Source organism: Ovis canadensis, chromosome 20 (genome assembly GCF_042477335.2).
Source record: "Ovis canadensis isolate MfBH-ARS-UI-01 breed Bighorn chromosome 20, ARS-UI_OviCan_v2, whole genome shotgun sequence".
Taxonomy (NCBI): Eukaryota; Metazoa; Chordata; class Mammalia; order Artiodactyla; family Bovidae; genus Ovis; species Ovis canadensis.
The window spans coordinates 22,960,425-22,987,540 of NC_091264.1; the positions used below are offsets into that span (position 1 = coordinate 22,960,425).

A 27,116-nucleotide genomic window follows, 5' to 3' on the forward strand; every position below is an offset into this window, starting at 1 on the left:
ATGTGCTCTGCGAAGGAATGAGCGCGCCTCTCCGCGCAAGACGGCTCTCAGCTGGGAGCGGAGACGGCGCGGTGGTCGCAGGGCGGCCGCAGCCAGGGCGCTCCCGGGCACGTCCTCCGGGGCGTGGTTCAAGGGAGCGCCCGCTGGGGCGCCCGGGCTCCCCTTTCCGCGGCCGCCCGCCCAGCCCTCAGCGACTCGAGGGCCGAGTAGACGTTTCGGCCAACCTCGAGGGCGGAGAGCTCCCGCTGGGCCTCCCAGGGATGGCGGCTCCGCGAGGCTGGCCGGGGACTCTCCGGAGCTGGAGACCTGTCCCGGCAGCCGTCGGGATCGCGCGGGGCCGGCGGCCGCCTCGGCGTCCGGGAGGCCGGGCCCGGACGCGCGAGGGGCGCGGGAGGCGGGCCGCCGCACGTGGGTGCCGGCGGGCGGGCCTGGGGGGCGGGGTGTGGCTTCCCCGCCTCCCGGGCGCGATTTGCATGTGTGTGCGGCTGCCGCAGACTTCCTGCTCCTCTGCGCCGCAGGTAGGCGCGGGCCGGGCCGGGCGGGCGGGTGGCGGGAGTGCCGAGACGCGGGCACCTCCTCACCCGGACGCCACCTCCGGCTCCGCGGCCGCGCCGCGCCGCCTTCCGCTCCGGGGGCCGCCAGCCCGCCCCGGCCGCGCCGAGCGCCCGGCTCCGAGGTGGGGGCGCGCCCCGCTCGGCCTCGCGGGTCGTCTCCGCTTTCCGCACCGCGCCTGGCCGCTCGCCCCTAGGCGCCTCCACCGCCCCGGCTCCCCCGAGGGCCGCAGCCATGAGCGAGATGTCCAGCTTCCTCCACATCGGGGACATCGTCTCCCTGTACGCCGAGGGCTCCGTCAATGGCTTCATCAGTACTTTGGGGTGAGCGAGCCGAGTTCGAGGGGGGCGCGGGCGGGGAGGGGGCGCGGTGGGCCCCGGTGCCGTTTGTGTGCGTTCTGCTGCCTCCTGCCGTCAGGGGACCTGGTCGTCCCCCAGCTTCAAGGAACCGGGGAGCGGCTCGCCGCCTCCTTTTAGAGAAAGGAAGTGAAATATTTGCCTAGGTAGGAGTCGGGCGCCCCGCCTGTGTTGGCAGGAGGCGCCCCCTTCGCGAAGCCTCCACCCTCGCACGCTTGCTTTCTTCTCCAGAGCGGGGTGGGAGGGGGGGGGGCCCTGGGACTTCCTCTGCAGGTGGTCCCTGTGCGGGGGGGGGCAGGTGGGTGGCCGTGGCGTTAGTCGGGGACAGGCATCCGGGCCTGGACGTGGACGACTCTGGAGCGAGGCGGAATCGTGGTGGTGGTGATGGTGAACGAGAGGGCCAGGAGCCCGGGGCCGTCTAGTTACAGACCTGCCGCACCTTTGGAGGGTCGCACCTTTTCTTCCGAGCTCTCTCTTGCCCTGTTCCCTGTCTTTAGGAGTCTCTTCCCCGGCCTCTCCTTCCAGGCGTCCCAGGTCCCGCCAGGCGGCCCCTTCTCCCCGCCTCTCCCTGGCAATTTCCTGCGCAGCTCATCTGGCGCCCCTGGGTCCCTGGTCCCAGGATCTCTGGAGCACTTTGCAAACATTAATTAATTCTGGCCGCCACCCCACAGGGTCTGGAAGAGCAAGGAATCCGTTCACGTCCCAGGAGAGGGCCAGGCCCGGAGCTGGCATAGGGCAGGGAAAGAATGAGAGGAAATGGGTTTATCTTCCGAAGGGCAGTTGAGTGAGTCGCCGGGGTGGAGGAGAGAGTGGCTTCTGCACCTCTCCAGCCCCAGGGTGGGGCCTGTTACCTGTGTCACGTTTTACAGTCTGCGGACTTGTGTTAAATGGTCTCATCTGCCACACCCAGCGGTTCGTTAGGATGAACCCACCCTCTTCTGCTGACCCAACTCTTCTTGACGCCAACTGGCTACAAGGTGCCTTCTCCCCGGGGGTTTTGGAGGACAGCCTTGGCACCCTCAGCCCAGGGCGAGCTGACCCTGAGCTCAGGAGGGGAGAGTCACCTGGCTCCCTTGGTGTCTTGTTGGGAGTTTAGCTTTAGTCGTGTGGGAAAGATCTCGAGGGCGGGAGGGCTGAGTCAGCCAAAGGGAGACGAGGATTGGGAATTCTAGCATACCTCACACCTTATCTCACACATCCAGGCCTTCCCAGCCCCCTCCCCGTTCAGATGCAGACTCCCCAGCCCTTCAACCTCTCTCCGCTAGTCTGTCTTCTCTTGTTCGGTTTCCCAGAGGATGTGAGTGGGTGAGGGCATGGTGAGCTGACCTCCCCCAGAGAGCGACTCTCGGACTGCCCCTCTGGCCAGACTGCCCAGCTGGCAGGGAGTCAACACCTCTGATAACACCAAGGGAAGGAGCAGAGGGTGTGGCGGGCACCCAGGGGCAGATGGTGGAAGCCTCCTTTCTGCTGTCTGGACAGGCCCAGGGCTTTGGGGAAATGACCATCTTCTCTGTTGCCCAGTGTTAGGGCTAAGCACCCAAGAGGGCTTTTTCAGCACCTGTGACGTCTAACAGAATCAAGGGAAATTTTTGGCGGGGCCGCACTGTCTGGCAGGTGGGATCTTAGTTTCCTGACCAGGAACCCAATCCCACGCCCCCTGCAGTGGAAGCGGGGAGTCCCAGGCACTGGACTACCAGGGAGGCCTCATCCCCTTGCCAGGGATTCCCTCTATTGCTTCCTAACACAGCTCCCTCCCGCCCCAGCCCTTCCTGCCCCAGGAAGCGGCCTCCTGCTCGCCAATCTGATTCTGAGGCTGGGCCTGTGGCTGCCAGAGCCCTTCTGCTCCAGGAGCCGGTTCCCAGAGCACCCAACTTGCCGTGAAGCCTGCACGCCCGCCCTCCCAGACGGCATTCTAGCACCGGCATGTGCTGGCCCCAAATTAATTGTCTTTTGTTTTTTCCTAACCTCCTCTTCACACCCCCGATGCACCACCTGGACTGAGACTCCTGGAGCCTTGTCCTGTCTCTTTACCTTTGTTCCTGTGTTGCCCCCACCCTTGAGCCAGTCTCCACCTGGGTAAATCTGACCCACCCTCTCAGACCTAGAGCAAAGCGCCTCCTTTGTGAGATCCAGCCCCTGACCCCCCGCCCCCCGCCCCGGCCAGGGCAGAATTAACCCCTTTTCCCTTGTGCTTCAAACTACTTTGTACAAGTTCTTCTCCGATGTTGATTGTATTGTTTGACACTTTATGATTAGTTGGAGGTTTCTCTGTAGGGCCTTCTAATGCTAGGCACTCTGCCAGGACTGCCTAAGTACCCCATTCATCCACTCTGGCACTGTGGTGGGCACATGCTCAGAGCCAGACTCAAGGGAAGAATGATTTCTGAACACCACAAAGCATGGCCACTCGAAGTGTGGTCCTTGGCCCAGCAGCATCAGCATCTCGGAGAAGTTTGTTAGAAAATACATAATCTCACACCCGAGCCTGTCCTACTGAATCAGAATCTGCATTTTGAGCCTAAAATTTAGACATTTGGTGTCTACAAGAGAAGCATTGCTCTCTGTGAGTCCCCCTCTGCTCCATCCTCGCTGGAGTCTTTCTGCCTCCATCCTCAGCTCTGGTCCCCTTTGCCTTCACCCTGGCTGAACCTGACCTTCACCCACATCTGCGAACCCTGGAGGGTGATTTGATTGAGCTTCCAGGCGATCCCAATGCTTGGTGCCCAAGAGGTGCCCAGTGAGGGCTGGAGGAAATGAATTTGGTGAGGACAAGGGCGGCAGTGAGGCTGCTCAGCTGGGAGGTGGGACGTGCAGGCACTGGTGGAGGAGGGAGTCTGGGGCAGCCTTCAGATTCCAGCCGGGCTCTGTGAGCCAAGTGGAGGAGGCCAATTAGAGCCGCCTGGGTAATTAGAGCTCCTGGTGACGATTGTACATTAACTCTGGGTTGGAAGGATGGGAGGGGTCTGGGGAGTGGATCCCGGAGCAGGCTGAGACCTCGGGCGGGAAGGAAGAGCAGGCCCATGCATGTTTTTGGCAGGAGTGCATGGCCGAGACACTGCCTCGTGCCCCCCCGCCCCCACCCCCAGGTGGGAGGCAGCAGAGGTGGAGGGAGGCCACTGCAGGTAGATTTACTGTGGCTTCTGGCAGTGGCTGTGGGGAACTGGCCCCGAGTGCGGGATGGGCCCCTTGGGTCTCACGTGCAGTTCCCTGAAGGTCTACTTTGAGTGCCCAGAGGAGGGGCCCCCAGACCCTTTCGGTAAGCTGGGAAGTGTGGGTGGGGTCAGATTGCCTCTGACTGCCTATGGCTGGGCCTTGGAGCACCACTTGGAGTCAGGGCCTCTGGACGTGTGTCACTCAGGGCTCGGTGATCACAGGGGGTGTGATCGGCTTTTCCAGGAGGGTGGGCCTTGGAAGTCCCAGGGAAGGCGGAGGTCAATGTGGAGGAAGCCCCAGGTCTCAGGGTTAGGACCTACTTTGTCTCTAACTGGAGGAGTGATTTTGGCAAGGCCCTGTCTCTCAGAGTATGTTTCTATCACCTTTGTCCTCTGTGGTGCTCTGTTGCATCTGAGAATCCCTGTGTGTCTTTAAAAAAAAATCCAGTTCCAGCATCCCATGTCAGACCAACTGTATTAACACTTGTAGGGGTGGGGTCTGAGGCCTGCTCCGGTCCAGAAAGCCCATCTCTTAGTTTTCATCAGACCTCACTAAGTCATTCAGCAAACATTGAATGGGCACCTACTATGTGCCAGACACTGTTCTAGTCATTGGGGAGTCAGTGGTAACCAAGACAGAGTCCAGCCTATTCTAGTCTGTACAGTGGAGAGCTGGGAGAAATGGTCCCTAAGAGCCTGTTGAGTCTTAAGTCTCAGACACGGGTAATTCCAGGAGGGGGTGCTGGCCTTCCCGTGCAGACTGAATTCCATGGGCAGGTGTCCGAACTGCCCTTGGCTTTCATTTAGTTGTGATTCCACTGAAATGAGACATTGGACTTATCCCTGTCCTGTGCGCTAAGGTAGGGTCTCAGCCTCCTCTAGATCAATCCATACAACTCATTGTTCTTTGGAAAATACATATATATTTTTTCCTTTCTTCATTAAAACTGTTTTGTTTTTGCTGTGCTCCATGGCTTTCAGGATCTTATTTCCCCCACCAGGGATAGAACCCCAGGCGCCGGCAGTGAAAGCGCCAAGTCCTAACCACTGGACCACCAGGGGATTCCCATACTGTTTTTTTCCTGATTAAAAAATGCTCCATGGAGAAAACTTGATTAAAATATGCTCCATGGAGAAAACTTGAAAACCTAAAATAAAAAGTTATCTGTAATACCACTGTGATTATCTTGACAGCCTCTATATGGACTTTCTAGTCTTTTATGCACCCACAAATAAACATGTACAAAATGGTCAAACTGCACATCTGGCTTTGTATGCTGGCTTTTTGGGGAGAATACATTAAGCTGTGTTTTTCCCATGCATGCCGGCCTATGAGTGTTGTGGTCACAGAGGGCCCCGCGGTATGATGTACCTCACTTATTTAAGCAACTCTCGTCTTGGGCATTTGGCTTGTCTGTACATTTCTTGCTGTTCTACACAGTCTGCACTGAACATCCTAGTCCGTACATGCCAGAACACTCACTTGTCCAGTTATCCTCTTGGGACAGGTTCCCCGAAGTGGAAGTCCAGGATCAAAGGGAAGACACACCTTTTTTTTTTTTTTTTTTTCCTGTTCTGAGTGGCTTGTGGGATCTTAGTTCCCCAACCAGGGATTGAACCTCAGGCCCTCAGCAGGGAGAGTGTGGAGTCCTTTCCTCTGGACCACCAGGGAATGCCCAGGCACATCTTTTCCCCTGCTGGCTCTAACTCTGGCGGTGGAGGTGGTGATGGAGGAGGAGGAGGAGGAAGCTGGGACCCAATGCCCCAGGGATGCTCACTTCACATCACGAGTCTGAGAGGATTGCACTAGGGGTGTGGGGAGTAGGACCAGTCTCTGCCCTCCAGGCTGGGCCAGGTTGGGCGTGGTGGCCGTGATGGGGAGGGCTGCCGCGGAGACAAGTCAGTGTGGGGGTGGCCCAAGGACAGAATCAGCTCCAAGTTCCCGCCAAGGGGCTCCAGGGACCCAGCTGCCTGCTCCTCCTGGGCCCTAAAAGAATCCTGCTGTAGCCAGCTGCTCCTGCTCTGCCCTGCCCTACATTCCTGACCCACGTCCCCTCCCCTCCCCCTCTTGGCCCCGTGAGGCTGTGGGTGGGTGGGGCAGAGGCTTGGGCTGGGGGTGGGGTGATATGCTGGATTTCAGGGTGGGGTCACGGCAGCTTTCTGCCCTTCCTTTGAGGGGAGGCGTCTGTGTTTCGATTACTCCTGAGCAGATACCTCCTGCAGTCCACCCCCAGGCCTGCTCACCACACCTCACCCCGTGTGGAGCTGGGGGGCTCCTCCCTGCAAGTGGGGGCTGTGAGAGAGGAGGGAGGGAGGCCTGTCGGGGGAGGGGAGGAGAGCAGGGCCCAGATCTCCAGTAAGTTCATCAGGGGCCTCAGCTCCAAGCCCCAGCATTTGTACCTGCAGCCTTCTGCATGGCAGACCCCTGGGGAGGTGGGGGGTGACCCAGCAGGAGTCTGCCATGGCTACTGGAGAAGAGGCTGCAAGATTTTTCACACCAGGGCAGAAATGAGGCTGGGTATTGACAACACAGTGGACCTGGGGTGTGGTGGGATGGGGGCTTGGAGAGGGGGACACATTGCCCTTGGGGAGATAAGACTGTGGGGACTCCCGGCTGGGGACTGAGTGGGGGAGTGAAATGATCACAGTGCGTGTAAAGGTTCATATTTGTTTGGCTGGCAGGTGGGCAGAGCCAGAAGAGACGGTGAACATAAATCTTAGCCCAGGGGCAGCTGCAGGTGTTTGAGGCAGACACCTGTACATATTTGGTTCACAAATCCCTCTCCCATCACTCAGCCAGCCAGCCAGCCATCACCGCCTTCCTCCAGCCTGCAGGAGAACCAGCTTTCCAGGATCTGAGTCCAGAAATAGGGTGACAGGGGTGACAGGTCGTGAGAGGGAGAATTCGGTCTGTGTTTCAGAGATGTTGCTGCTGCTGGCAATGGGTGGACTTTCCCAAGTATTTACAGCTCTGGTCTGTGCTGTCCCTTTGACCCCTTACCACCAACTGGAGGCATATATAAAATTTATAAAAGCAGGGAAAGGGACTTCCCTAGTGGTCCAGTGATTAAGACGCCACATTCCAGTGCAGGGGGCACAGGTTCGATGCCTGGTTGGGGAACTAAGGTCCCGCATGTCTCACAATGCTGCAAAAAAAAGGAATTATTTAGAACACATATATCCACCACTAGACCTAGTCATTGTTTACATTTTGCCGTATTTACTGTGCTTAGTTCTTTCTTGAAGTATTTCATGGTAAATTACATGCAAGCATGCTTTCGCCTCTACATCCTTCATTTTACATTCCTAAGAAATAGGCTGTGTTCCTGTGTAACCGCAGTCCTGTCATCACACCAGTTAGTAATTTCCGAATAACATCCAATGCCGGATCCATAGTCCAGTACACTCCATTGTTCTCAGTCTGGCCTCGACCACTGGTGTCTTTAAATTAGGATCTGATCAAGGTCCATGTGTTAATTTGATTCACAATGCCTCCTGAGTCTCCTTTAATCTGAAGCAGCGCCTGCCCCCATTTCTTTGTTCCTCACCCTGATGGGGAGGCTGTAGACAGTCTCTCCCTTTGTGGAGTCATCAGGGTTGCCCCGCAGGGTCTGAAGCTGGGTGTCCTAGGCCTCGGGGCTGCCCTGCGGAGGCCCCTCCAGCCTCAGTTATTAGGCTGGTTGGACGGGCCCAGAGCCCACGCCCTGGATGGAGCGCAGGAGAGAAGCCTGGGGGTGGGCTGGGTGGCCCAGGGTTGCCTGTCTTCTGTGCCTTTTCTCAGCTCTCGTCCCTCCTGCTCCCCGTCCCTCTTCTCCTTGGCCTAATAGAGACCCCAGGACTTGCCAGAGCCCACCCAGCCTTGAGAGCCAGAAACCCAGGCCTGTGGGCAGAGGCAGCGCTCTGAAAGCTTGTGCCCTGGCCAAGGGTCTTTATTTCAGTCTGGTCAGGTTTAATCACATTTGCTGCCTCTGTTCCTTGCTGGGGAGACTCTTAGGATTCCCCAAGAGCCTGAGTATGTGGCTTGCTGTCCTTTCTAGACATAAGCTCTCTGAAAGGATGAGCCATGCTTATTTTAAAGGCCATATACTCTGGTCCCTTGGGTGGCTCAGGGTGGATCCTTGGTAAAGAAAGACGTGTAGAGGTCAGGTTTATGGGTGTTTTTCTGCAAGGATGCAGAACTGGACTGCTTTTCTTTGATGAGCCAGGGATCCCAGCCAGTGAACCTGGGTTACTTGCCCAGCATTCCTCCCCACCCGCACCAGTATTTGGGGAGGGGGAATCCAAGGCCTCCATCCACCACCAGTCGATCCCAGTGTTCTGACAGTGCCTGCTTTGGGAGTGGCCTTCCGTGGGTCTGGCCTAGATCTGTGGGGTGGTGGCCAGTGCCCTGGCTGGGAGTCAGGAGATCTGGGGTCTGGAACTGGCTGTTCCTTTAACCGTGTGGCCTGAGCTCTTTGGTCTCCCCCTGCACCTCTCTTTCCCAGGCTAGATCAGGGAGGGGCTGTCTGGGGACCCTTGGGGGTCTCTCCCGTCTGCAGGCCTCTTTCCTCAGCTGCTCCCGATAGCCACTTGTACCGCTTCTAGCTCCCTTCTTCCTCCTGCTTATCTAATCTTTCCTGGCAGCACTGACCCGGCCCACTACCTTTTCCGTGCCTTCCACTGGATCTCAAAGTCCACCCCGGGCAGAATGGGGCCAGCTAGGCCCCTGGATGCATCTGCCTTTCTCTCTTCCTTCCCAAGGTCTTGGGGTGCAGGCCCTGGAGCATTTTCAGGGCAGCGCCCTCCACATCCTTCTAGAGCAGAGCTGTCCACCAACTCCTGTTCAGAGGGTCCAGGGCAGGCCTGCCCACCGGCTTGCTGCCGGACCCTCCCTCTCCTCTCACCACCTCCCCTTGCCCACCCTGCTGATCCCTCCTGGGCCCTGCACGGTGCAGGCTCAGACCCATCTAATGTCTCCCACTGTCCTCAGTTGGCGATAGTGTAGGACGCAGCTCTTGTACTCACAGGACTCAGCATGGTGGACAGGAGCTTCCAGAGGCTGGGGAGCACACCCAGCACATCATCCCTTCGCAGTAAAGTTTTGTGGGACCTATGGAGCCCTAGATGGTACAAGTGCCATCAGCTACCAGCTGCGTGGACCAGGTGGTTCCTTGAACTCTGTGAACCCCACCGGACTGGTAAGAATGGGATGAGGTACTGGGTGTAAAAACGATTTATAAAGTAAACGTGTTCTGCACAGTGGAGCGTCGGTTCTTCTAAGGTGATCTTGGCTGAGGCACCCCCCTACCTTTAGTTCGTGGGGACAGACAGGGAACTTGGAGGAGCGGAGTTTCCGGCCGGCCGGCCTTGAATGTGGCAGGACGCAGCGGGGGACAGAGATAACAGGGCTGGCTGAGCGCGGGCGGCAGTAGGCCATTCCCCAGCCCTTGGACGGGGATGGAGGCGCTCAGGCGGGGTGGGGACGGGGAAGCTAGGGGCAGCTTCTCCCAGGAGAGCCCGGCTCTGGTTACGGCGCCAGGTGCGCACCGGAAGCCAGACACCTGTGACCAGGCTAGTATAATCCACACAGATGCCCCCACCTTGAGGGAGAATGAGGCGGGTACGGCCGGGATGTGGGTGCCACCAGTGGGAAGGGCTCCCCCGGGGCCGTCCCGGGCAGGGGAGGAAAGCGCGGGCGCTGGCGGCCCGTCCCCACCTCTTCGCGCCCGCCTCCTGCCGCCCCCGGGCGAGCCTGGCCCGGGCCCAGCGTCCTGGCGGCGGCTTGCAGTGGGAGGCAGGCCGGGGCGAGGCCACGCTCGCATTCCCTCCGCGACGCGGCTGGGGTGACGGCCGCACGCGGGGAGGCGAGTTTCGTTCCGCGGCGGGGGCGGGGCCGGGGCTGGCCGGGAGGGCTCGGCGTCCTCCGCGAGCAGGAGGGGCCTCGCGGGCCGGGGCGGGGCCTTGCGGGCCGGGGCGGGGCCTCGCGGGCCGGGGCGGGGTCTCGCGGGCCGGGGCGGGACTTCAGGGGCCCTCGATGGACCGGGGTGGGGCTTCAGGGGTCCTCGGCGGATCGGGGCGGGGCTTTAGGGGGGCCTCGGCGAACCGGGGGCGGGGCCTCAGGGGTCCTCGGCGCGGGGCTCGGCGACCACCTCTCCGCCTCTCGCTCTACTCAGAGGCTCGAAGTCCCGGCCGCGCCCTCTGAGGCTCCCACTCCGTCGAAACTTAGCCGTCGGAAGTCCCGGCCCTCGTGCCTCCCTCTGGCCTCGGGTCTCCCTCTCTGCAGCCCGTCCGATGAGGGCTTTCCCGCTTATCTGTAAATGGCTTCACCCGACGCCCCTCCCTTCCCCGCCCGCCCGATAGCACCTTCTTGGGATGCCTCAGTCCTGAGGAGGAGCTTCTGAGGGACGGAGGGGAGACTTCCGCGGGCGCGCTGCGGGGCAGTTTGGGACCTCCTAAACACCCTGCCGCTGGCTGCCCTCTTTGCCTACGGGCTTGGTGGAGGGCTGCCCTCCAGATGGGAAATGAAATGATGGGGAGGGCGGGGTGCCATCCCTCAGAGGCTGCAGGGGAAGGGTTCGGAATGTTCCCAGGCCGTGCTGATTTTGCTCATCCAGGACCCGCACTTGGAGGAGGGAGGGAGTGGGATGTTGGATCCCGGAGGAAGTCCTGAAAGTCCCATCTTCCTGAGTCGGTGTTCCTGATGCCTTCCAGAGCCCCCTGCCTTTTTTATTTCATGGTCCACATGGCTTGCTTCTCTGTTCTGGTCGCCCATACAGACCGTTCCTGTCCCCTCTTGGCTGCCGATCTGGGATGTTTTCCTTTCTGACCTTGCTTGCAGTTCTGCTGGAGGCCAAGCTCCGCTCCTGACCAACCCCTCCCCTTCTCTAGGAGCCTTCAGCTTGCACTCCCCAAATGTACTCTGCTCTGTAAACCACTGGGCACTGGGGAGGGGCTCAGTTGGAGACCGCAGGGCTTCAGAAGCTATGGCAGAGTGGGCGGGGACAGAAGGACATCCAGATGATGGCCAGGCACACTTGTGCCAGGGGGATTAGGAAAAGCACGCCAGGCATCCACACTTGCATGTCCTTTTTTCTGCACATGTGACCCAGACAAAGAGTTCCCAGGGGAGGGATGGAGGGTTTGTGAGGTGAGGGTGGATTTTCCTCAGACTGTGAGTCTGGGGAGATGGCCTCTACAGGGCCTTCTGCACTGGTCAAGATGGAGGCCGTGGGGGTGCCCAAGCCTCTCTCCGTTGCCCTGACTTCCATAATGCCCTCTGGCTGTCCAGTACCCCCAGCAGTGCAGGTCCCAGCCCTGCCCCGACTTACTCCCCTCCCCTACCCAAACTTACCCGTCCTGCAACCCCTCCTCTTAGTGCTTTGCCAAGAGACAGCCAGCTAATCTGATTCACTAATGTCTTACAGGAAATTCTATGAATTATTCAAGGTTCTGCACAGCTCTTGCCTCTTCTCTCACACCTTCTCTGATTGGCCAAGCTCTGACCTCTCCCTTTCTTGGACAAAATCCATGGCTGGTACCATCGGTTGGCACCTATGCGTATTCCTTCGATCATGAACTCTTCTGAGTCTGGGACTTGTCTTCCCAGTGAGGTTTTGAACTCCCTGAGGCGGAGACCTTATCTTTTGCTTCTCGTGTGCTTCCCTCAGTAGCTAGTAAAATGATTAATTCACTCAGTGTGTATTTTAAGTGTGCCACTCCGCGCCAGACAGGTGGTCCAGGTGCTGGGGATACAGGAGGAAGCAATACAGACATCCCTGTCCTCGTGAACCTTCCATCTCAGGTCAGGGAGGAATAGGACCCCAGATAGACTCTGTAGCAGGCCGAGTGGTGATATGGAGAACAGTGAGGCGGGCAGGGGGTTGAGAAGTGTGAGCGAGCAGTCCACAGTTTTTAAAAGGGTAGGGAGGGAGCCTGGCCACAGGAATGGGTCATTTGAGCCGAGATCTGAAGGAGATGAGGGAGGGGTGGAGCTAAGAAGGTGTCTAGCGTAGAGAGTGCCAGGCAGAGGGAAGAGCCGGGGTCAAGTCTCCTGGAAGGTTTGAGGAGCCTGGAGGAAGACGGTGGGCTGGAGCAGAGTGGGCCAGGGGCGGGCATCAGGGGGTGGGGAGGAGATGAGGTGTGAGAGGTGAAGGGGTCTTGTGAGTTCTTGCCTTACCCTCTGAGATGGGTGGTTTTGGAGTTTCCCAGCAGAGCACTGCCCTGATTTGACTGACCTTTTCAAGGAATCCCTTTGCTGTTATGTGGAGGACAGGCTGTAGAGGTGAGAGGGGTGTTAGGAGACCAATGGGGAGACAGTGATATCCAGGTGAGAGCCGCTGGGAGCCTGGACCAAGTGGTGCTGGCATGGTGAAAAGTCAGATTCTGTGCATATTTTAAAAAATTTTTATTAGAGTTGATTTACAATGTTGTTGACTTCTGCTATACAGCAAAGTGACTCATTTATACATATATATTATTTTCCACTGTGATTTCATCACATGATATTGAATGTAGTTCTCTGTGCTCTACAGTAGGACCTTGTCATTTGTCCTTTCCTGTATATAATAGTTTGTACCTGCTCCTCCCAAACTCCAGTCTCCCCATCCCTCCCTGACGTCCCCCCCCCGCCCCGCCCCTGCAGCAACCGCAAGTCTCATGTCTGTGTCTGTTCTCTATGTCTGTGAATCTGTTTCTGTTGCATAGATAGGTTCATTTTTGTCATAGTTTAGATTCAGATTCCATGCATATTTTAATGATAAAGCCCACAGCATTTCCTCACAGGTTAGCTGTGAGAGGTGAGCGAGAGGACCAGGCAATTGCAAGGAGGGATTAGCTGGATGGAGAGAGGGCTTCAAGAAGAGCAGGAGCTCCGCGTTGGGAACGTGCTGAGTTTGTGATTCCTGTGGACATCCAAGTGGAGACGTGGAGTGGGTGGTTAGATTACGAACCTGGAGTTTGGGGGAAGAGGGACAGAGGAGGTGGAGGCGGAAGTTATCAGTGAACTTACAAGCGGTTCTTTGAACCCGTACGTGTGGCCAAGGTGACCAAGGGCCCGAGTGCCAGTGGAGGAGAGAGGACGGCGCTGGAGGCTGGGGATGGGGAGCCATCTGAGTGGGTCCTCACAGCAGGCCCTTCTCTCCCCTTCCTGAGGCTGCACCGTTGCCTTCAAAGCCCAGCTCTGCTGCTTGCAGGCTGTGTGTCCTCGGCCGGATCATTTGCCCTCTCCATACCTCCTGCAAAATGGAATAACTCCTGCAAACACAGGGGAGACTTAGAAAATTAAATAATATATGAAAGCATTAGAAGTAAAATCCTGCTCGCTGTCATTATTGTTACTATGGACTGTGTCGTGCTGGTGATTCCAAAGGGGAAACCCCAGGTTCCTGTCCTCAGGGAACTCATGGTCTAGACACTGCAAGGAGCCCCAGAGGAGACATGGCCGCGGGAGAGGCCAGGACCAGGTGCTGTGGGAACACAGGGCTGGGTGGGTAGGGGGACGCGGAGGGCGGGAGGGCACTGGCCAAGGAAGGCTTCACCGGGTAGGAGGGACTGAGGAGAAAAGAATGAAAGAATGGAGGGGCTTGGAGGGGAGCGGTGGGGCGGCTTCTGGGACCACTGTGTGGAGATGAGAGTTCCAGGGACCTTGAGACCTCCCAACAGCTGGGGCAGGGAGGTTGTGAGGCTGGCTAGGGAGTGGGTGGAGGTCAGATCACAAAAGGCCTTGTTAGCCAATCCAAGGAGGGGAGGAGCAGAAGGAGGCTTTGGAATTAGCTCTGTGCCTTGAGACAAATTAATGTTCAAACCCAGTTTCCTCCTCTATAAAATAGTGCTCATGAGTAGCCCCCTGCAGGGAGTTGGTGAGAATTCAGAGGCAGAGGTTGTGAAGTGCTGAGATAGAGCTGGCCTCTGAGATGGTGGGTCGTCATCGTCACCATCATTGTGTTAGAGGCTTGTGTGGCGTTGAAGAATGTTAAATGTGGGAATGGATGGATGGGTGGCTGGGTGTCCTCCAGAGACTCAGGATTAACCCCAGCCAGGATAGAGGGGAGGAATTTCAGGCCCAGGGACCACAGCGGAGGGTGTGGAATGGGCCTGACGGAGGCTGGGGAGGTGCAAGATTCCTTGTCTTGTCTTTGAGACCCAGAGGCTGCCCCCTAGTCTCATCAGCGTTTCTCGCAGGTTGCTTCTAGTCTCTCGGCCTCTGCTTCTTCCCCTGTCTGTCTTTCTGACTGTCTTTTCTGTCTCTCCATGTCTCTCCGAGTCTCTGTCTCTCGGTGCCCTTCTCTCTCCCTCCTCCATCAGGTCTGGGTGGGGTCTCAGGGCCGTGTGTGGCCGCCTAGACCGGCCGTAGACCCCCAGGCCGCAGCTGCAGCTCCAGCGGGGGGAGGGCGGTGGCGGACTGCATGTGCCTCTGTGCTTTTTGTGGGGCTCCCCCACCCCTACCCGGGGGACCTCGCCTTGTGACAGTGGCGCCCGGAAAGGGGCTGGCTTGCTGGCACGGGATTGTCGGTGATGGGGAGAGGTTTCTTGCTTTTGTTTAAGTGTAGCTGAGTTCGTGTTGTGTTAGTTGCTGCTGTACAGCAAGGCGATTCAGCTTTACAGGCCTGCGTTCTGTTTCACAGTCTTTTCCATTCCAGAATGTAGTTCTCTGTGCTGCTCAGTAAGACCCTGTTGCTTGCCCATTCCATATATGAAAGTTTACATCTGCTAACTCAGCCTTCCATTCCGTCCCTCGCGCGGTCTCTTTGGAGGCCTTGCTGGTACCTGGGCAGGTGGGCGTCTTCTTTGTGCTGACTTGCTGCCTCGTCCCGCAGGTTGGTGGATGACCGCTGTGTGGTGGAGCCCGCGGCCGGCGACCTGGACAACCCCCCTAAGAAGTTCCGAGGTGAGTCCTCGCGTCCCCCGCCGAGTCCTGGGCGCAGACACAGCCTGGGCCCAGCAGGTGGGCCAGGCCGGGCGCCCGCAGCCCTCGTGTGGTCTGTGGAACCCCCGTCGGCCGAAGGATGCCTTCTTATCAGGGTGCCTCTGTCTTCACTTCTGTGGGGGCACGCGCTACTTCTCAGGGGTGCACCCACTTCTGGCCGCGGGGGGGCCTGTCCTCCCCTGACCTCCCTGCCACCTCCCTGCAAGGCTCTCTGCATGACTGGGTGTTTCCTGAGGACCTGCTCGCCCTGCTCTATGCCGCCTGGTGCGGGGACTGGAGCCCCCGCTGCCTGAGTCCCTCCTCCCAGCCCCGGTCGTGACCGTGTCCTCAGCCCCAGGCGGCGTGGGTGACTCCTGCCCGAGGGGGCTTGTGGTGCGGGCTCTGGCTCTGCTGTGTGACTCTGGGCATCCGTCTCCCCGCTCTGTGTGCCCAGCCGTCCGCGGGCTCCTCCGCCCGCCCCGCAGGCCTGGGGCTGAAACTCTGCTGCTCCTGCGCCCAGCAGGGGAAGCTGTCATCGTGGTGACTCCCTGTGAGGCTGAGGCAGGCAGACGGATCCTGGGTGTGGTGGCCAGGGTGGGAGCGGGCCGGGACACGCCCGGCGGTGCCGCCTGTCTGCCCATGTGGCTGCTCCTTGGGGAGAGGTCAGCTGGGATTGTCCCGAGAGGGATGCGGTTGACGGAGGGAGCAGGATTCAAGAGGGCTCTGCGGCCTCCTGGGCTGTCTGCCAGGGGGCCTTGCCCATCCATCGGAGTACGGAGGAGACAGAGGGGGTTCCCCCAGGCCACAGGGGACCCACATGTGCTATTCTGCTTCCATCGCGTGCCTGAGTGGGCTTTTAGGTCGGGCCACATGTCCCCTTTGTCCAGCCCCATCTGGCCACATTCCCTCACATTTTCCCTGACCCTGGTCCCCTCCCTGGTTCCCACCAGCACCGCCGGTGTTCCTCTTCTTTATCAGCCATGCTCTTGATAAAGGTGGAGGTCTCGGGGTGCTCGTGCAGGCCAGCTGCTTGGAGACGCAGCTCAGACTGCCCTCGTCCTGAAGTGGGGTGGGGGGGCAGTTAGGGCGAGGGCGGGGGCACACCCGGCACTTTCCTGGAGCCAGAAAGAGGAGAGCTTGCACTTTTCTGCTCTGGCTGAGGGCGTCGCATGAGTTCTTAGGAAGAACTTAGGACTGGAGGGCGTGGTGAGGGTCCCGAGGCTGGGCTGTGTGGGGTGGGGGGTGACTGGGGCCGACAGGAAAAGAGAAGGTGGCGGGGTGGCCGTGTGTGGAGTCAGCTGTGCGGCGAGGTGGGAGCTGGTGACGGACACTGGGGTGTGGTGGACCAAGGCTTGCCCTGGAGTTCCCAGAGACAGAGTTTGGGGCCAGTTTTTGACAACAAAACCTCTACTTAGCAGAACAAGTGCTCCTTTGACTTCTTGCCCTCCTCCCGCCCCCTCCTTTCTCTTCCTCCTTATTGTCCCAAAGCCCATGAGCAGGGCCCCCCACCAGCCTCGGGGGCTGCCGCGTGATCCCTGGGGGATCACACTTCCAGCCTTCTTCCTGCCCCTGCTGCCCTTGGCCTGGGTGTCGGGGTGAGGTGGGCCGAGGCCCCTCTGGACCCCGTGGGGCCCTGTGTGGACCTGAGAAGAAGCCCACCCTCTGGGACAGGAGTCCATGCAACCCCCTGGCTGGTGGGTGGGTGTTCGCCGGAGTGTGAGAACCTGGGGTGAGAGACGTGGCTGCAGACCTTTCCAGCTTCGAGACCAGGGTCCCCCCAACCCTGGAGCCTGGTCTCTCACTGTTCGGTGTTTCTTCCGCAAACAGCCCTGGAGGGAGACCCCCCCCCCCCGCCCCGACCCCAGGGTGTGGGGGCCTCGGCAGGCGTCTAGAACTTGTCCAGAGCTCTCAGGGAGGCCAGCTGTGTCCTGAGGCCGCCTGGGGGGCCTCGCCCTGTCTGGGAGCTGCGTCTCGCCCTCTCTCCCCACGAGGCGGGTTCCCCCTTCCCCTGCTGACCCTGGAGGTCCCCAGGAGGGGCGGCCAAGCCCGTGAAGCCCCCACCCAGCCTCCATCGGCCTCTGGTTAGCTCCCTGCTTGTGGTCTCAGCTCCGGTAACCTCCCAGGGCCGGCCCAAGCCCCGACATGCTCAGGGAATTCTTTCCGGAGCTGTCAGGGCCCTGGGAGGCCCAGGCTGTGGGCGCCCCAGTGTGTTGGGCACCATGCGCCAGGCTGGCCTCCCTGGCCTCCGGTTCGCTGCGGGGGGCCTCGGGTTAGAGCCTCGGGTTATGGCTCCCAGGAGGAGGGAGGGAGGATCCATCCTGCAGGGTCCGTCCCACAGCCCTCTCCTCCACGCTAGCGCTGGAGGCCCGATACAGAAGGATGCGCCTCCTGTCTCCCTGGGAAGCTCCGGGCTCACCTCCCTGCTAGGCAACCCCATGAAGAGGGTAGGGGTCACCTACCTCATCCAGGAGGGGCAGGTGCTGGGGCGGGGCTAGATGAGGGGACTTCCCTGTACTTCTCGCTGGGTGCCCTCCGCCCCCAGCCTCAGGCCTCTGCTCTCCCTGCCCATCCTCCAAGCCCGGTTCATTGTTAACTTGTATTGTTATTAAGATCCATTTCAACTACTAAAAAGAGCCTGCAAAGAGAAAAATAACACACAGCTGTGTACCCAAGACTGAGCTCTCTCAAATCCTTCTGCCCTGGTTATTCCAGATCCTCTTCATTCTTAGAGACAGCGTCTTATGCCGAAGCCCCCTGTGTCGTCCCTGATTTCTCTCCCTTCCCCCTCCCCAGAGGCAGACACTCTCAGAAAATGGGGTACCTCATCCAGGGGCCTGCTTCTATGCTTTTGCTACTAATATATAGAGACATTTGTATGAGTTATATAGGGTATTCTTTTCCATTTTTCCGACCCCATATAGTAAAGGTAGCCTTCTGTACAGACCTCTCTGCAGCTTTCTCCTGTTGCACTGTTTTTGGGGATTTATCTGTATCGATCCCTGTGGCTCTAGTTCATCTGTTTAATTGCTGCGTAATACTCCGCTGGGTGAGCCAACGGCAGTCCTCTCTTCGGTTCTGCTGTGTGAACCTTCACTTCGTTCGCAGTTTTTGACAGTTGCCAGCAATGCTGCAGTGGGCAGCTGGTACACACATGTCTCCCTGAGCTCGCGTGCAAGGGTTTCTCGGGTGTGTTCCGAGGGCGGCTGACCCCGGTGGGTGGCAGCTCTTCTGTCTCTCTAGGAACGGCCCCTGCTGCCTTCCTTGGGGGCTGTGCGGGCTCACCCCCACTCACCCCTGACACATTGTGGGTGCCCTTGCTGCAGCCCCATCCTGGTTTTGTCCCGCTTAAATGTCTTCCAGCCTGCTGGGTGTGAAATGGCATCTCACTGTGGTTTTAATTTGCATTCCTCTGACTGCTAGTGAGACAGAACATCTTTTCATATGTTTATGGGGGTACTTACCATTTTATTCTTCATCTTTTCTTTTTTTCCTTTCTATGAAAGGGAAACCAATTCAGACTCCAGGATCCAGATGAGGGCACGGGCACCCCCACCCCACCCTCTCCTGTCCCCATTTCCAGGGACTGCCCTGCTGGAGATTCCAACTAGGTAATTTACCCATCCAGGTACACGTCAGAACACTGCAGCATCCATCAGGAACTGGCTCTCACGCCCTCTCCCCTCTCCACTGTTGTTCCTCTAGGTAGCCACTGTCTTCAGCTTCTTATGCATCCTCCCTGGCTCTTCTTGCAAATGCAAACGTATGTTTAGACTCCCCTCCTTTTTCACACCGAGGAAGCATTGGTTTCTGGGGCCGTACCCACAAGGCAGTTGTATCCTAGTTCCTCAGCCAGAGATCAGGGGTCAAAGCCGTGTCCCTTGCAGTCAAACACTGGACCACCCAAGTCCCTGGGGTGGTATTCTAAAGACTCTGTTCTATATCTTTGCTCTTTTCACTCTGTGGGTCTTGCTGTGGATAGATCCTACTGGAGACCTTTCTATATTAGTACGTAGGGATCTTGAACTCTCTCCCCCCCCCCTTTTTTTTTCTTTTAAAAACTCATTTGTATCCGTATTCCTGGACAACTGTGAAAACTGTTCCTACAGATGATCTACTTTTAAGCATTTCAGAAATGTTTCTTTTTTAATTGTGGTGAATGGCTACACAGACTTTACCATCTTATTCGTTTCTAAGTATATTGTGTATTGTACCGTTCAGTCACTAAGTTGTGTCTGATTCTGTGACCCCATGGACTGCAGCACACCAGACTTCCCTGTCTTTGACTGTCTCCCGGAGTTTGCTCAGTCTCATGTCCATTTAGTTGGTGATGCCATCAAGCCATCTCAACCTCTGTCGTCCCCGTCTCCTTCAGTCTTTCCCAGCATCAGGGTCTTTTCCAGTGAGTCGGTTCTTCACATCAGGTGGCCAAATCATTGGAGCGTTAGCTTCAGCATCAGCCCTTCCAATGAATATTCAGGGTTGATTTCCTTTAGGGTTGACTGGTTTGATCTCCTAGCAGTCCAAGAGACTTTTATAAGTCTTCTCCAGCACCACAGTTCGAAAGCATCAGTTCTTTGGCACTCAGCCTTCTTTATGGTCCAACTCACATTTGTACGTGACTATTGAAAAGAGCATAGCTTTGACTATATGAACCTTTGTTGACAAAGTGTACAGGTCGTGGGAATTCTGTGGTAGTTCAGGGGTTAGGACTCTGTGCTTTTATTGCTGAGGGCCCCTGTTCGATATCTGGTCAGGAAACTAAGATCCTGCAAGCTGCACCGCCTGGCCAAAAAAAAAAAAAGTGTATCGGTGTACAGGTTAGTGGCGTTAAGCACTCTCCCATCAGCCATCACCACCGTCCATCCACAGAACTGCTTTTCCTTTGGTAAAATGAAGCTCTATATCCATTAAGTAATAACTCCCCATTCACACCCCATTCCCCCCACCCCACCATCTGACTTCCTGTCTCTATGAATCTGATTAGTCTAAGTACTTCACATGAGCAGAATCATGCAGTATTTGTTCTTTGGGGATTGGCATGTCTCACTTAGCCTGATTGCTCCAAGGTTTACCCAGGTTCTGACCCTCCCCTGCCACAGCTCCACAGCTGTCCCTCATGCGGCTCCATTGTAATTTATTTAACCAGTCCGCTTCGATGGGCACATGCCTGTTTCCAGTCTTTATCATTCTCAACAGCGTTGCTGCAAGACCCTTGTCTCTCGTCACGTTTTTAAAAACTGAGGTTTGTTTGTTTATTTATTTTTGGCTGCGCTGGATCTTGTTGCTGCGCGTGGACTTTTCTCCAGTGGCGACACGGGGGCTCTCGTCCTGGTGGCTTCTCTTGTTGGGGAACAGAGGCTCTGGGGAGCCCAGGCTTCGGTGGTTGTGGTACACAGGCTCTGTTGCCCCACGGCGTGTGGAATCTTCCCAGACCAGGGGTCAAACCCATGTCCCCTGCGTTGGCAGGTGGATTCCTAACCTCTGGACCACCAGGGAAGTCCTCTCGTCACTTTGTACAAATGTGACTGTGCTGTAGGAATGAAGGTGGTGGTGGTGGTTATTTAATGAAGGACCAGTGGCGAAATTGCTGAGTCCGAGGGAAGGGACGTCTGTGGGTTCTGATCCAGACTGCACATTTGCTCCCTGCTGGGGTGGTCCCGTTCAGTGCCTCCCCCAGCAGTGGAACCAGAGAAGGCAAACCCATTCACCCTTTGCATCGTTTCTCTGCTTGCTCCCCCAGGTCACCAGATGTGCTTATTCAGGAGAGTTCACCCCTCCACTTTTTCCCCTCCCCCACCCCAGCAGCATCCTGTGGCTGGTGTAGGTCCTCCACTGTCACCTTTATAAACCCGAGTATCACGGTCACACCTTTGTTTCTCGTCCCATCAGCTCCTACAGTGCTCCGCCTGTACCAGCCACGCACCCTTTAAGTTTCACATCGTTAAGGCTGAATAAGCTTTGCATTCTCTTCTGTAACCACAGTGGAGCCTTCAGTGTTCTGTAAGATGAGTCTAAATGGTAAAGATTAGAAACAGGTGTTTACACGATTTATACAGAGCTTATGCACAACTGTGGCTGCGTAACTTTATGCCCTGTGCTCTGTTCTCGCCTCAAGTCCCCTGCTAGTGCTTTTCAACCTTGGTTGAGCAGAAGAGCCACTTGGGATTGGGGGTGCGGGTGGGGTGTGGCTTTAAAAATGCATTTCTCTAGGCTTCACCCACTGCCCAGGTCTATGGGGGACCTGAGAGTTTGTGTTTTTTTAAATCTCCCAACTCCCCTGGATGATTCTACGCAGTGGTTTTTGGAGTATCACATGCCATAGTCAGGAGACGGGGACGACAGCATGGTTGGATGGCATCACCGACTCAATGGACATGAGTTTGAGCCAGCTCTGGGGGACAGAGGACAGTGAAGTCCGGTGTGCTGCAGCTCATGGGGTTGCAACAGGTCGGACACGACCAAGTGACTAAACAACAGCGGTCAGCTTCTGGGAATGTCAGTTGATTTTATTCGATGAATGAATATCCTCATGTCTGCGGCCTCGCCAGCCCTGTGCCTGGCACCCCTGGCCCATGCCCAAGCACACAGTCCTTGCTGTAGGGAAGCCCTCTGCAGCCCGACTTCTCTCTGGCCTTTGATGCTGCTGCTCCTGTGTGGGTCCTGTGCTGTCCTCTCCTCCCTCTGCCCCGCAGTCTGGTGAAAAGGAAGGGTCTGGCCCCTCCTGGGTTTGGGCAGGGCCACCTCTGGGCAAAGAGCGAAGCGGAGTGACAGCAGGGAGAGGTGTGCAGGGGTGAACCTCAAGCACTAATTAATTGATTCATTTGCCGTTTGCTGTGCAGGGTCTTCGTGGCTGTGCGCGGGCTTTCTCCAGTGGTCACTGGGGGCCACTCTCTAGCTGCAACCACAGGCTCTCGGGCACGTGGCTTTATTACCTGCGGCTCGAGGGCTCAGTAGGTGTGGTGCACAGGCTTCGTTGCCCTGTGGCATGTGGAATCTTCCCGGACCAGGAATCGAACCCGTGTCCCCTGTGTTGGCAGTCAGATTCTTAACCACTGGACCACCAGGGAAGTCTCCCACAGACGTTTTCCTGGGCTCAAATCATGTATTCATTCAATAAGCATTTTTTTTTTTTACTTGCTTTTCTCCTGTGTTTTAAACCATTTAAAACACTGATGTATAATTAGTTTACAATGTTGTGACAGTTTCAGATGTATAGCAAAGTGATCCAGTTATATATACATATACATACATCTGTATGTGTATGTATGGGTTTCCCTGGTGGCTCAGACTGCAAAGAATCTGCCTGCAATGCAGAAGACCTGGGTTTGACCCTGTGTGGGGAAGATCCCCTGGAGAAGGGCATGGCAACCCACTCGTTTTCTTGCCTGGAGAATTCCATGGACAGAGGAGCTTGATGGGCTAAAGTCCGTAGCATCACAGAGTCGGACACGACTGAGCGACTAACACTGAACGCTGTGTGTATGTATATATATTCTTTTTCAGATTCTTTTCCAAGCTATTGAATATGGGTCCCTGTGCTTTTACAGTAGAGCCTTGTTATTTGCCTGTTTTTGTGTATAGTAGTGTGTGTATGTTAATCCCAGTCTCCTAGCTTGTCTCTCCTCCCACCCCAGCCCTCACTATCTTCACTAACCCCTTTTGGTAACTGTATGTTTGTTTTCTGTATCTGTGGATCTCTTCCTGTTTTATAAATAAGCTCATTTATATCACTTTTTTGGATCCAGAATGTGTGATATCATATGGTATTTGTATTTCTCTTTCTAACTTAATATGATAATCTCTAAGTCATCCGTGTGGCTGTGAACGGCATTCTTTTACATTGCTGACTAATATCCCATTGCGTCTATACCACGCCTTCTTTAGCCACTCACGTGTAGGTGGACTTTAGGCTGATTTTCTGTGTCTTGGCTGTTGTCAGTAATGCTGCTGTGAACGTTGGGGTGCATATATCTTTTTGAATTAAAGTTTTCTCCTAAATATGCTCAGGAGTGGGGATCAACAAGCATTATATGGTATGTATTGTGGGCAAGGCTCTAAGGGAGGATCTGTGTAAGAGAAAAAGACAAATTTGACAAGTTCTAGTAGCAAGTTTCCAAGAAAGATAAAGAGGAATAGGGAGCAGGGAGGGGTCACTTCGGGCGTCAGGTCTCTGCTGGGATGCTCCAGGGTAGCGTGTGTTCTTCAGATCCAGGTTCTGACCCCTTGTGGGCTGTTAAGTCCCTGTCATGGGGTCAACCATCCTTCAAAGAATGGGATAGAATAGCGTTAGGATGCATCTCTTGCTACATCCAGTGAGTTTTAAATGTGAAGCTTTTTTATTTCTAGAAATTCTATTTGGTTCTTTTTCTGCTGTGTTACATTTTATCAGTTCAGTTCATTTCAGTCACTCAGTCGTGTCTGACTCTTTGCGACCTCATGAACCGCAGCACGCCAGGCCTCCCTGTCCATCACCAACTCCTGGAGGCCACCCAAACCCATGCCTATTGAGTTGGTGATGCCATCCAACCATCTTATCCTTTGTTGTCCCCTTCTCCTCCTGCCCTCAATCTTTCCCAGCATTAGGGTCTTTTCAAATGAGTCAGCTCTTTGCATCAGGTGGCCAAAGTATTGAAGTTTCAGCTTCACCATCAGTCCTTCCAATGAACACCTAGGACTGATCTCCTTTAGGATGGATTGGTTGGACCTCCTTGCAGTCCAAGGGACTCTCAAGAGTCTTCTCCAACACCACAGTTCAAAAGCACTAATTCCTCGGCACTCAGCCTTCTTTATAGTCCAACTCTCACATCCATACATGACCACTGGAAAAACCATAGCCTTGACTAGACGGACCTTTGTTGACAAAGTAACGTCTCTGCTTTTTAATATGCTGCCTAGGTTGGTCACGTTTTATAGTTTTCTGTGTCTCTACAGAGACCCTCAAGCTTTCCTTTACCGATTTAAGCAGAGCTTCACAGATGGTGGCTGTGTCTGCAGTCTCTTCGTGTCTGTTTCTAGTGTCTTGCTTTGTGGGTTTGTTTTCTCTTGTGGCGTCTGGCTCCCGGGAATTCCTGGGGATCTTTGACTGTATATGGGTCATTGCATTTGAACATCTGGTCTGAGGGGTTGTGGACTAGGATGATGGTATCTTCCTCCAGAGAGGGCGTGGCTGTCCTGTCCCCAGATTCCTGGGGACACTGCCTGTCCAGGATGTGAGGCTGAAGCCGGGCTTGAGTTTGGGGTTCCTGGCACCATCCAAGGGACTCCGTGGGGCCCTAGTTCTGGGAAGGAGCTGTTCTCTGGGGTCAAGCCATGCTGGGGGTGTAGCCCTTTGAAGTTCCGGCTTTTAAAGGGAGGATCTCCTGTTATACTTCCCTCCTTCCCTGGGCCTGGGCTTGAATATCCGCCTTGTCACCTGGCAAAGCCGTCCAGATAAGAGTTCGTGTTCTCTGGACTCAACAAATGCCCAGTAAAGTCGCTTGGGTGTTTACATACCTCCTTGGTTCCCCTTTCGATCTTCTGTTCCGGCTGGATGACCCCTCACTCAGTTCTTGGTGTGTGCTAAGCTGCTTCGGTCATGTCCGACTCTGTGACCCTGCAGACCGTAGCCTGCCAGGCTGCTCTGTCCATGGGGTTCTCCGGGCAAGACTACTGGAGTGGGTTGCCGTGCCCTCCTCCAGGGATCACTCCACCCAGGGATCGAACGTGCGTCTCTTATGTCTCCTGCGTTGGCAGGCAGCTTCTTTACCACTGAGCCACCAGGGAAGCCCTTCTCAGTTCTTTAAGAAGTCTTAAAATAATACGCATTTGAGAAATCTGGTTGCTTTCGTTGTTTTCTGGTGAGATGGGTCCAGAATGGACTATAACCAGGGTTCTCTGCCCTGTCAGGCCTAGAGCCTGCTCATCACCACCAGGGACAGGAAGTCCTCATTTGTTTCATGAAACGGTGACCCCGCAATCTCTCTCCTTGGTGAGTTAGGTCAGAAGAGTGAGAACTCTGCTTGCGGGCACCCGGGGCAGCGTCCATCTCCCCTCCTTTTCTCCTCTCTGCTTTGGGTGTGGCAGGCATCAGCTGGGTGGGGAGGGGCGGGTTGCACCCCATCACCAGGGTCCTGGGCTTGCTGCCCTCCCCAGCTCCAGGCTCACTCAGGGCCTGGACTGCCCCCTCCTGTCTAAGTTGACCAGCCAGCCAGACTCAGAGCCTCCGTTTAATATTATAATGTGGAATTAAAAAACAATACAGCCGATTCATATGCATATTTATGTAATATAAAATGGGGGGTCTAGGGCCAGGATCTGAGTGAGCCTGGAGGCTGGGGGGGCGGCGTTGTGGGTGGAGGGTTTGCGGGTAGGGAACAGGGACAGTGTAATGCCCCAAGCATGACAAGAGAAAAAGAAGGACAACAGTGATAAGCGAGTAACACACGGATTTTAGAAAGAAGTCTTGGGCACAACTAGAAGATTCGAGGCGGCAGTCAGAGCTGGCCTCTGAATCACGGGTACTGCGGCCACAAATGTAGCTGGTGGGTGCAGCCATGTGACACCTTCTCTGAAACAGCACAAACCTCCCTCCCTGGGAGGTTTGAACAACACAAAGGACAATGCAGATCCCTGTTTGTATTCCAGTTGCACTCCTGGGAAAGTCAGAGTTTGCTAAAAACCACGCTGGGCCCAGAGCGCGCCCGCAGTGCCCCCCTGTGAGCAGGTGGGACCCCTTTGTATTAGGGCACCGGTGCCTAGCATCCCTGTCCTGCCCACTACAGGCTAGCTGTGACCTCACTGGTTGGGACAACAAAGATCACCCCCTCCCATTTCTAAAACACCGCGGTCCCCCAACTTCTACTGGGAACTATAATGTGGTGACCGGGGGACCAGGAGCCCTGAAAACTCTCATTTAGCCTGGAGAAGCAGGAGGACTTCGTGGAGGGGGTGACCCCCCAGCATCTTGAAGGTTGGGCAGAACCCTGTGAAGACGTACTCTGGGCAAAGAACTGAGTGTTTCCGAAGTGACGCCCTCTCGTGCTGGTGGTGCCAGGGTGGGCGAGCTGGGCAGCCCTCGGTGGCACCGTCTGCTTGTGCAGCTGTCTTTGCCCCCTGCGTTCAAGGAAGTTCTGTGTTCTCGGAACTTGGCCTCACTTGGTTCCCCTTCCTGATGACCAGGGGCCTGCTTGTGGGCTAGGCAGAAACCCCAGTTTTGTTTTTAGTTTCCAGGGGCTGTAGGACTAGCTTTGACCAGAGTGGGGACATAGCCTTCCCTTAGAGGCTAGAGGGAGGGGCCTGACGGTGGGGGTGGGGGGGCCATCTCTGAGATCTGCCTCCCCGGAGGCCCTGTCTGGGTTCCCAGTGCAGCCGTCTTCCTCCTGTATTGCTGCCGATCAGGGAAGCATAGCACTGCAGCCTGAGAGGGGTCTTAGGGGCCGTGAGCTCAGTCCTGTGCTTTCCTGGGCTTCCCTCCTGTGACAGAGAGCTCACTGCCTCCCAGCACAGCCTGTGGGATTGTCAGACAGGCCCTGTCCCCATGCCAGCGTTTCACCACGCCCCAAATCCTTCTGTCTCTTCCCACCACACTTCAGGGTTTTCCAACTCACGCCTCCTTTCCATAGGTAGAAAAATCTGAACATTCTTTCTGGAGTTTGGGCTTATGAAAATCATTGACGTTGTATCTATTTCCAAAATAAAAACCAGCTAATAAAGAACCTATTTCTGGAATTTTAATTGGCTGAATTTGCTAGAATCAGAGCCTAAAAGGGAGAATTATGAAGGGGTCCCAGGCGGGAGTCTTGCTCCTACAGGGCAGGGACGAGCCAAGCAAGGAGGTGGTTTCAGGGGAAGAGAGGCCTCAGGTTGATCCCATAGGGACCAACAGCCAGTCTCCTCCTCCTGCTGTGGGATGGAGGCCACCTCTCTGGGGTGGGGGATGTATTGATAACTTCCCAGGGAACTGGAGGCAAGATAGTGGTGGGCCAGAGAGGGCTGCTGCTGTGAACTGTCGGCCGCCAAAGTACAAAACCTGGACCCAGACCGGGTACAGGAGGGGTCCTAAGGGCTTCTGATAAACTTCCCGTGGGGAAGAGGGCACGCATCCACCCCCAGGTGAGGGCCTGTCCTCAGACCTGCATCTCGGCCCCTGCATCCTACTCAGCACAAGCCAGGATGCTTCAAGTTCTCCGGGAGCTT

The 27,116-nt window shown here is 56.2% G+C and overlaps 1 protein-coding gene across 1 annotated transcript in view; it reads left to right on the plus strand.

The window, feature by feature from the left end:
- The first annotated feature begins 490 nt into the window (after positions 1–490).
- The window catches only part of ITPR3 (inositol 1,4,5-trisphosphate receptor type 3), a 67,256-nt gene continuing 40,630 nt past the window's right edge, over positions 491–27,116 (plus strand). The window contains exons 1-2 of the mRNA XM_069564127.1: positions 491–875; positions 14,854–14,924. Coding sequence (XP_069420228.1) covers positions 787–875; positions 14,854–14,924 — 160 coding nt within the window. The 5' untranslated portion in view covers positions 491–786. The remainder of the gene's footprint in view (positions 876–14,853; positions 14,925–27,116) is intronic.